General features: G+C 47.1%; 2 protein-coding genes across 2 annotated transcripts; one reads left to right on the top strand and one right to left on the bottom strand.

Moving 5' to 3' along the window:
* Positions 1-624: 624 nt before the first annotated feature.
* crygs2 (crystallin, gamma S2) lies at positions 625-3,105 on the top strand. The gene is made up of 3 exons (XM_040148893.1): positions 625-734; positions 1,380-1,641; positions 2,833-3,105. The coding sequence occupies exons 1-3, from the start codon at positions 625-627 to the stop codon at positions 3,103-3,105; spliced, it is 645 nt and encodes a 214-aa protein (XP_040004827.1).
* lcmt2 (leucine carboxyl methyltransferase 2) lies at positions 2,501-9,980 on the bottom strand. Its single transcript, XM_040147801.1, has 14 exons — positions 9,807-9,980; positions 9,032-9,156; positions 8,413-8,494; positions 8,131-8,311; positions 7,824-7,980; positions 7,540-7,729; positions 7,310-7,417; positions 6,447-6,534; positions 6,066-6,293; positions 5,474-5,719; positions 5,250-5,347; positions 4,067-4,254; positions 3,817-3,952; positions 2,501-3,637 (listed from the first exon to the last, which is right to left on the bottom strand). Exons 1-14 carry the CDS (start codon positions 9,852-9,854, stop codon positions 3,473-3,475), a joined length of 2,040 nt encoding a protein of 679 aa, XP_040003735.1. The 5' UTR covers positions 9,855-9,980; the 3' UTR covers positions 2,501-3,472.
* Between the last annotated feature and the right edge of the window lie 693 nt (positions 9,981-10,673).

Consider the following 10,673-nt stretch of genomic DNA (forward strand, 5'->3'; position numbering starts at 1 on the left):
TTGTGACTGCGTTGTATTCAGACGTGTTTCTAGTATTTTGCCCCCCTCATGTAAATATAGTGCTGTCCAGTACGACACGATCACCTCAATAACAAACATATGATTGAACTGACACATTTCTGACAATGTCAACAAAAACCGAACATCATAAACTCTGCAAAAGTACAACAAATGGGCAGAGCTGTTGCGACGGATGGCATTAGTTTGCACAGGTGTACCTACTAAAGTGGCCACTGACTGTGTAATGAGCTTATAAAATACGATGCCTGATCATAAACAACCCTTCAATATAAAAAATATCCAAAATTAGTTCCACAACGACCAACTACAATGGTGAAATGCTGCTTCCAAACTGATGGATCAGTAATAATGATCCAATATACGGTAAAATGTATGCAATATATAATACAATAATATACAACACAAGGGCCTTTTTCTGCAAGAGTACTTATAATACTTGAAGTATGTTATTTAAGTGTTTTATTTAACTGAGACTCTGAATTCAATGCTCTTGTACTGGAGTATTTTTAGAGTGTGGTACTGGCACTTTTATCTAAGTGAAGGATCTTAGTGCGTCTTGCACCGCAGCTCTATCTGGATTCATCCATAAGGCAGAAATAAGTCATGAGTTGGCAGGTCCTTGCCAGGTGGGGGCAAGCCGGTGGAGCTGGCATGTGTGACATGGTGCGAGAGCCGGAGCCCGGGGGTGGGCACTGGACCCAGCCAGTAGAGAAGTGGGGTCAATGGACGCTCACCGTGCCCGCCCATTATGCCGTAATCCTTCCTCGCTTTTCTGGAAAAACTGAATAGCACTAGAATCACTGACTCAATTTTTGGATCTCATTTTCATGACAAAGCGATTGTTCCCCTTTTGCCTCCACCGTTGCTGTTTATAAATGTGGGAAAGCGGGGATATAAAAGGGACTGGTGGGGGGCCAGTGCGACATTGAGACCTCAGGGGAACCACCATCACCATCACTTAACACCATCAAGGCTACCCCACAAATTAGATCCAAGATGGGCAGGGTGAGTTGAGACAAAGCGGGGCTGACACACAACACAACACTGTGGCGTGTAGGTTAAGTGGCAAAGTGCGGGGTTAAGTCAAGGCTGCGTACGTGGTCCTCTCTGCGGGGACTACTGGGATGTTTTGATTTGGTTTTCAGGTGAGGCAAGTTTCAAACAGTGGTGTGGACTGTGCTGGCTGGTTTTCCGCAGGAGTAGGTGTTGATGGCCCTCATCCTGCCGGTGGTGAAAGCTGCACTCTCTGCGGGAGGCCGGAGAGAAAAAAAAAAAAAGAAAAAACCCCATCAGGACGAGCCACCCCTCAGAGAATCTAACACACACATTGTAAAAGCAGGAGTTGAGAGATAAGACAGGCGTGTGTTGTTCCCCCAGATTGTCTTCTACGAGGACAAGAACTTCCAGGGCCGCCGCTATGAGTGCGACAGCGACTGCTCAGATTTCCACGCCTACCTAAGCCGCTGCAACTCCATCCGAGTGGAGAGTGGGGCCTGGGTGGTGTACGAGAGGCCAAACTACATGGGCTACCAGTATGTCCTGACCAGGGGGGAGTACCCAGAGTACCAGCGTTGGATGGGACTCAACGACCGCCTCAGCTCCTGCAAGATGATCCACTTTGTAAGTCAGCCACCGCCTGTAGTCTGATCCGCTGCTGGTGCTGAGATCTATTCTGACCCCTTTCATTGAATGAGCTGAGCGTTGCGGGCAGACCTTTCATGTAACCGCTAACCTGTACGAACTTAACTCCTGGTAAGATTCTTCCTCAGCTGTGAGGCCGAAGAGCCTGACGTTGAGAGTTATGAACTTTGAGGTTGGTGACTCAGACAGTGAGAGGTTAGCCGAGCGGATGACAACTGCTGGGTCCGTCAAAGAGGTCACGCTATGTAGTTGATGGTACCAGCGACTGCAGGGCTTTGTCAATGGAGACCGATATCTGGATCGGCCTATTTGTACGATCGGGCTTCGGTCCAAGCGACCAACAGCCTGCGGGCAGATTCGGGGACACCACTTTCACACAAAAAATCAAAGTGGTTAGTAGCAGCTGCATATGTGGAGTGTTGTACTATTTACAAAAGGCAAGAACAGACTGCAAACAGCGAGGGGTGGGGTTTGATTAAACTCGGTTATCTAAGTGGCAGATCGCGCCAGATTCACTGAGTGTACAATCTGTACAAAGGACAGTTTGCCGTGACGCTCAGATTGTTGTGAGAGCCTGATATGAAAACAGTTAACACTTGACCTCAGGTCCCCCTATTTACCTTTTATAAGCAGCATATAACCAGATAATAAATGGTTTAAAGACACACAGTGTAGTTGTAAGCAGTTATAAAGACAATCAAAGTTCACAGTACTTGTCAATAGGTGTAAATTCTCCAATGAACACATTTTATACTATAACAACATGTCTTTTACTACACTATCATTCATTATCTGTTTATACACCAGCCTTTGTGTGTGTGTGTGTGTGTGTGTGTGTGTGTGTGTGTGTGTGTGTGTGTGTGTGTGTGTTAAAACGATTCATTAACTGTTTATATATTGCTTACAATTACTAACTGGCGGGTTGAAATAAAGTGCTGCCCTACAAACATCTTTTCCTTCGGTTAGATGCAAATCTCATCTCCCTATATATCCCCCCTTCCCCTTTTCTCTCACCCCACATTCCATTCCCATTCCTTCCCAACCCCCTGCACTAACCACCACCTCCACCCTTCATCCACCACTCCCCACCTATCTTCTGTTTTTACTCCTTACTACCTACTCCCAAACCCCTACTGTCTCGCTCCCTTCCTTCCGTCCGTCACCTTCCAGACCAGTGGGACCCTGTACAAGCTGCAGCTCTATGAGAAGGCAGACTTTGGGGGCCAGGCCTTCGAGGTCACAGAGGACTGTCCCTCCCTTCTGGAGAAGTTCCACTGGAGGGAGGTCAACTCCTGTAAGGTGTCCGACGGCTGGTGGGTTCTCTACGAGCACCCCAACTACCGTGGACGCCAGTACTTCCTGGAGAAGGGGGAATACCGCAAGCCTGGCGACTGGGGTGCTGTCAGTCCTACAGTCCAGTCCTTTAAGCGCTTCACTGATTGATTTAACCTCCATCCAAAACATTGAAAGACTTGCGATGATCTATGTCAGGGCGCTTCAATATTGGACTATAATATTCTGAGGTCTCACAAATAAAAACCTGTCCAGCAATCAAACTGAAGACACTTCTGTGGATTTGTTTAATGTCTTTTGAACATTGTGTGTCCATTCATACTTAGACATCCAACCTTCGGGGCTCAAAATCAATTACACTTGTCTGGAGCCCTCAGCAGGCCTGAAGTAAGTTCTATCCCGACTGTCCCAAATATCTCAAGTTGATCCATTTCATCCATTCAGACATCTGAGAGGGGCGGATTTCGGACTGCATAAAGTCCTCAGTTTAACTCATTGATCTGAGCACAGAAAGACTTCATCCCAGCGCAGGTCTGAGGTCCACAGTGACAGGCTGAGGGTTGAAATGAGTCCCGAAGGAGAAACAGTTCCCTCCCCCACCCATCAGCAGTAGCTCTGGTTCTTCTGAATCCGTCAGCTCAGAGCAGAAAGAGTGCAGCATCAGAGGCCAGGGCACCGAGGTCTGCAGACGGCAGAAGAACACGCAGTGATTTATTATTCATGTCTGACAGATCTATCCCGAGGCTACACGATCAATGGCACCAAAAAACAAAAACTTTACACCCCGAGGTGGCACTGAGTTTCACTTAAAATTACTGCGGTGAAATGTGCTTCCACTAGGTCCAATGAAAGTTAACCGACCGTGTCCAGGCTGAACTCCACGCTGCTCCGTGTGCAGAGGTTGATCACGGCAACACCTGGTACACCATCTGAATGCAGCCAAACTCCACCCACCACGACCAGCTTCTCACCAATCACATGGGCAGAATGAGAGTATCTAAAACAAAGCACATAGTATCAGGTCTTACGAAATGTATTTCTTCAGTAGGAGCTTCAGGGCAGAATCTGGATGGGGTGAAGTTTTTGTCAGTGGCTCTGAGGAACAACAGACCTGGGAACAGGGGGGGGCTGCACCTCTATTCTTTCCCAGGAGAAGCCTCTGTCGGTGGGCTTTAACACGACTGTGTCCCCCAGTGGCACCCCCCATCTGTCCAGTCCTCCAAACACCACCGCACCTCCCTGATATGAACACGCTGAGTGGGAGTGGTGGGCCTCTGGTGCTGCGCCCTCTACTAGGATCTGTAAACGAAACATACACACTCTGGGCCTCACGCAAGAACATTTTCACACTCGTCTCCTAAACCTCTCTCACTGACAAAAGACGAAATAAAGAACGGTTTAACAGCTAGATGCTAAAGAGCATGTTTCTGAAGCAAAGCAGTCCATGAGTGAAATGAGAGGCTGCCAAGGGCGAGTTCCAGACACGGAGACGAGGGACGGGATAGAACAGCGTACGGTAGGGGATGTTGCACTGCCGGCGCCAACAGACGATGATACTGAACAGAGACCTGCATAAACGTCCTGAGGCAGCTGAGAACTTTCCAGCAACTAGTGAAATGCATAAGCCGCTTTGCCGAAATATCTATGTATATGATATGTAAATAAAAATCATAACAATCTAAAAAAGCCGCTCAGTAAATTGTCGAGCCGTGATGATGATTAGTGAACAGAATCTTAACTTAAATTTGTTTTAGTTATTATAGCAGCTATTCATTGGTTTCCTTGTCAGATTTTTGGAAATATTTGCTTAATTTATACTAGATTTCTTTGGTATTTCTCTCTCTTTAGTTTTCTTTGTTTTTCTAGTTGTCTATTTAGTCTGTTTGGGTTCATTTTGTAACAGCTGGGCAGCATCGGGGGTTTCCCAGGTTTTCTACTGGTGGGCAGGCGTAGGACCAGCACCAGCACCTGGGAGGCAGCAGGAGCCAGGATTTCTTTGGTCTTTGGTCTTGCTTGCAATAGATGAAGAAAAAGCAAAACCTCGGTTTGGACAACTGACTTCTTCTGTGCGTTACATCCCTGTGCAGAGACGCCTGACTGACACAGCAGGTCTCGACCACTTGTGAATTTAGTTCATACATAGGAGAAAATTCTAACTCCTACACGACCACTCAAGAACGAACGTGTTCGTACGAGTGGTTCTTGGAGAGAGACGATAATTTAAGTGCTATCACTGTGTGGGACATTAAAAAACCCCTTTGTGAAGAAACCACATGAATAGGGACCCGGCCAACCTCTGTCCAGTGCTGCTGGTCAAGACACAGGAAGCGGCCGTCACCCAGAGCTGCCTCTGATTCATTCTTTCCCCCAAACACAAACAGAAAGTCTTTGCCTACAGAGAAAAAAAAGAGAAGGTCGTATTCTATAATAAGTAAGCAAGTAACAGTGAAAATGAATGAGTGAGAGACAAAGAAAGAAGAAAGAAAGAAACCACCTCGGACTCTCTTTTTTATCTCACCTTTATGACTGACGATCGTAGCAGTGTGCCTCCACCTTGGCGGCGGTGGATCACCCGTACAGACCATCCGCTCTACACGCGGCTTCACTGCATCTCGGTCCCCTGAGTCTAGAGGGCCAGGTGGACCACAGGGGTCCAGGGTTACTCTGAAAAGGCCTCTAACTGGGTTGAGAGGAGAGGAGCGACCTCCGTAGACCACAATCCCACCTCCAGGACCAGATGTGGCGGTGTGGTAGAGTCGGACACCTGGGAGAGGGCAACACAAACAACCAGCTGTTCACACCGGAAGCAAAGTGGGTCTCGTTTTACACGCACAATTTCGATCATTACTCTAGAATCACAGTGTCACCAGTAGTGGTAACACCAGCTGGCTTTTCTGAGATGCCCTGGTCAGTGTTTGCAGTCAAGGGAGAAAAATTTACAGGCACTTAAATAAAATGTCTGATTCAGGCTGAAACTAACTTTTCATGGATAAACCAAGCTTGTTATTTTTTTGTGTATCTGAAAATGTAGTGTAAAGAGCAAAAACTACTACACACAGAAAACAAACAAACAAACAAAAAAAAAAATTAAAAGCAGCAAGTCCTCTCACCGAAATCTACTGATGGTTCCACAATGACGGATCTCCAGCCTTCCTGGCCTCTGAGGAGGACTCTCGTTACTGCCACCCTGCCTCCTCTGCTGGAGCCTCCTGTTAGCAGGACCTGTCCCGGCCTCACCAAGGTGGAAGCCATCCCCAGGCCCTCCAGGCAAACTGGTAGGGTCTTCACGCTCAGGGCTACAGGGCTCCGAGATAGGCGTACGGATGGCACTGGAGATACTGAGGAGGGAAGGGGAGAGGAAAAAACAAACAAAAAAAAACACGTCACAACATTAGTTAGGAAATACATACATACAGACCTGCAAACAAATTCTTTTAGAAGATGTCAAACGACTCAAAGAGCAGTTTTCAAAAGGCAAAAGTGAAAGATACCTGTGGGACGTGTGAGCAAAGCCTGAGCCATTAAAGAGCCTCGAGATGCAGTGAGGATGAAGTAGTGGGAACATTTTTGGTGCCACTCCTGAGGGTGGACAGATACACAGACTCTGAAGTATCGTTCTGAATAAAATTATGACTGTAAAGCACCGTGTGTTGTTATATAACGTGGAAAAGAGCCAAAAAAAAGCAGATGTAAACACATTTCACACAAGAGCCATTTAAGAACATATTCGTATTTGGTAAATTATTTATGTCGCTATCCCGTTACCAATGTTTGAATGTGTGCGGACAACAGTTTATCTACAGTTTAAACAGCAGGACTACGCTAATGTTATGTTTGTAGGTCCCTAAGGGCTAGAATGCAGGTGGACATGTTGTTGTTATCTACGACAGGTGATGGAGCCGTAAGGCAGTTTCCTTTTTTTTGCGTGCATCAGTTTAAAAAAAAAAAAAAAGTTTAAGAAAACGTGGTGCTAGTAAGACGTAGAGAAGTCTGCAAGAGTTCAGATCGAAACAAGCTTTTGACGGGTCACTAGCATGTCATGTTGCCGTGTTAGAACATGTAACAAGTTGTAGTTGTTAAATAGGTAAATAGTAAATAGGAATAGAACTTCAAGTCAGTAATGGACCGGGCTGAGATGTAACCGCAGAAGAATCACCTGCCGGGATGTTGCCGTGTACCTTCAAATAAACCCTCATCCAACGGTTTCCCTGCCTCCCGGACTTGTGAGTATATTGGGTTTTCAGCGGAAAGCTGGATTTGATCCAACACGCATCAAAACTAAGACGCTTTGCCGACTAAGCGGCCCGGGAACTTGGCGCATGGTAAAGCGGCCACAACGTTTCAAAGAGCTAACCTCATATTCATCAAAAGGCTCCAGGATCTCCACCCTGCGCCTCTCCTCCTCAGGGACCAAGCCCAGGTAGAAGTCATTCATATCCAGACACACACACTGCTCCCAGCCCTGAAGACAAAAACACGGGTTTAAAAGGCAGATATTACTTGCTTAACACTGTCCTTTACACTTCAACAGTTACAGTTACAAGATGCAGTAACAAGTACATGTAGTAAAGTCTGCATACTGGCCTTGTCCAGGAACCTGCGTCTCTGTGCAGCCGTGTCTGGGTATCGTCCGAGGGCGTGTAGAGTTGAATTCAGTTTCAGGAAATGATCTTGCATGATCCAACCAAAGGGATCGTGGGGGTGGATCTGCTCGTACATCACGAAGACTGACTGGGGCAGGAGCTTTGCTGCCCAACGGATGACAACGTCTGACCTGGAAGACACACGACAATCAGCTGCTACTGGCCCACAGTCACACCGGTGAGATCGTAGTCCCGATTATTTGGCCAGGTCTGCATTGTGTTCACCATTGTGTTTCCATGTAGGTGAGCACCACCTCAGAGAGGAGTAGAGTAGGGGCAGCCCAGTCCAAGCCGGCTGCATCCAGAGCCTCCACCACCTGGGACTCCTCTCTAACATCCAACCCTATCAGACGGTACTGACCGCTACACACATATACAGGTCCTGAAGACACACAGGCAGGCATAAGCTGATGAAATCTTACATAACTTAAATGACAAATACATTTTTGGCTGGATTTGTGAACAGAAAAAATTAAAAAAAATCGTTTAATCTCTGAACACAAGTGTGCTGTTAGTAAAAGAAATGGCCGACCTGTGGGAGCAGGCGAATGGGAGTCTAACATCCCCCTCAGTGCAATATTAGATCTGATCAGGGCTGCCTTACGCCGGGTGACATCTGGGAAATCCACCTCAAACACGACAGCCCTGACAAGAGCTTCATCTGCGTGGAGGCGAAAATACAAGGAGTCGAAGCCCGCGCCCAGCGACAGAATCTAGAAAGAGGGGGAAGGATGGTGACCTTGGTGGCACGGCTCAGAACGCAGACCCTCCACATAAAAGTACCACCAGGGGATAGAGTATACTGGTAACTTGCCTGTCTCTTGGGGCAGTTTTCAGTGACCTGTAGAAACCTCCTCACACAGTGGTCCACAGCTCTCCAGCGCACGTAGTAGCCCCTGAAGCATGGAACTGGACTGAGGACTTTGATACATACAACCAAATACCGTACATATGTCCTTCTACTTTTAAATACTTTTATCCAAAGAGTTGGTTACATTCCTCGCGTTGCTATTTTTCACATTCCCGTAGGAGAGATGAGATGAGAAAGACTAGTTTCATATCCGTTATTACACTGGTCTTAACCAGCCACTAATAATCCCCGAGCATAACCCCAGTCAGGGTTAAAAGGATTAGTCAACGAGTACGAGTTGATCGCAATGTTAATGATGATGAATATTTTCACCGACAAACCTCCGGTCGCCGTCAGTTGATGAATCATTATGTTTATTTTATTGACCTGATTTAAAACACCTTACCTCACACATCACACACCAGTTATCCCGTCATAGGGACGCGTGAGGCCGCGTTTCGCCTTTGCACGACTTAGGCTGCGTGCAAACGTTACACTGCCCCTGGACACGTGGCCCGTGTGTTAACTAAAGCGACAGACCCAGGACAGTTGCGCAGGGGCCCGGGGCGAGGCCTCGACTGACCTGTTGATGAGCGGGGCTCTCCTGGCCGCCTTGCACACGAAGTGCCGGAGGAAGACGTCGTGGAAGTAGCCCCGCGCTGCGGCAGACGCCTTGCTCACCGCGCTGCTGTCGTTGGTTCCCTGCACCTGGGTCGGGCCACGAGCAAACAGAGCCCTCAGACGTGTGTATTCAGATCCTTTGCTTAACAGACGATGGCAATGATCACACTGTAAAAATAATCTATTACAGGTAAAAGTGGTCCTTTAAAAAAAATGGAGGAAAAAATGTACTGGATTAATGATGATGTATTAATGTATTTTATAGTGTGTTGGGCTTTTTAATCTATAACAATGGTTCATGTTGACTCAGCGGTGGGAGAAGTACTCAGGTCCTTTCCCTAAGTAAAAGTACTCAACTACAAGTAAAAGTCCCGCATTCAAAAGGTTTGTACCGTTTTTCCCCGTGAAAGGCAAAATTAATAAAACATTAGTCACTGAAAAAAGAAATAAAAATATGATGTGTTGTTTGAGAAGCTTGTTTGTTTGTTGGTTTAAATCCGCCATGTCTCTATTTACCACACCTGGCGGAGGACTGCCCCATTTCGCCTGTGAAGCAAGTGTGGAGGACAACAAGCTGCCCCTCGGAATTCCGGTGGGACAGACTAATACGGCGGGACGTAACGGGAATACTAGCTAAAGTACTGTTACTTCAAGTGCAGCACTCGAGTAAATATACTCCGTTACGCCCCGTCCCAGATTTTTCTATACCCCGCTATGTCAGGTTTAGCTCGGCTCACCGCCGCGTCCCTGCCCTGCCGCTGCTTCTTCCTGTCGGTCGTCGGCATCGCGCCGGGAAACTCGCACTTCGCACGTCGCCGTTAAACCCCGGCACGCGTCGCGCAGGGCATTAGATTGCGAGCCTCACGGGGGGAGTCCGCGGACCGAAAATAATTCAAACATCCTCCACGTGGGTGAAGACTTCCGACCGGGCCGCCTCCCTTCCCGGCGCCACGGCGCCCCTAGCGGCCTGGAGGCTTCGACAGAAAAGCCCCCTGGCAATTACCGCCGTTCAAAGTTCCGTTCAGAAAATTAGGCATTTAAGAGCAGGGGCAGAGTGGAACCAGGTTCCCCGCGGCCCCGACATGGAGAGGGGCCTCGGAAAGCCTGGACATTTCTAGAAGACCTGAAGTTTGTCTTTTATCCGCATTCTTGATTGTTAAAGTTATTGGTTTCGCTGTATCAGAGTGGTTTAATATGGGTATGTATGATCAGCTGCAGGTCCATCATCACGAAGCGTCCAACAAGCTCAGCTCATAAAACGGCCCCATAAAAAGTATCTCACGCTGTCATCTGCGGCAGTTTACACGGAAATTAGATTCGCAACAATAACACCAAGTAGCCTGTTTCATTGCGCATCATAAGAATTAAAGGATGCATGTTTCTCAAGTCATGCACTTTGAAATATGGTCAGTTCACTATAGTGTTTTAATCAGTTTTAACCACCGTGCCTACAGAAATAAATCATGCAACTAAACCTTCAACAGCATCAGAAAAGAAAAATAATAACTTAGCTATTTGAACTTACACTCTGTTTAAGACTAGTCAGTCGGTTTTAGGTCTAATCCTGCGTTTTTCGGTTTAAATACTGGGGATACATATTTCGT

The sequence above is a fragment of the Xiphias gladius genome, chromosome 16, assembly GCF_016859285.1.
Source record: "Xiphias gladius isolate SHS-SW01 ecotype Sanya breed wild chromosome 16, ASM1685928v1, whole genome shotgun sequence".
Classification (NCBI taxonomy): domain Eukaryota; kingdom Metazoa; phylum Chordata; class Actinopteri; order Istiophoriformes; family Xiphiidae; genus Xiphias; species Xiphias gladius.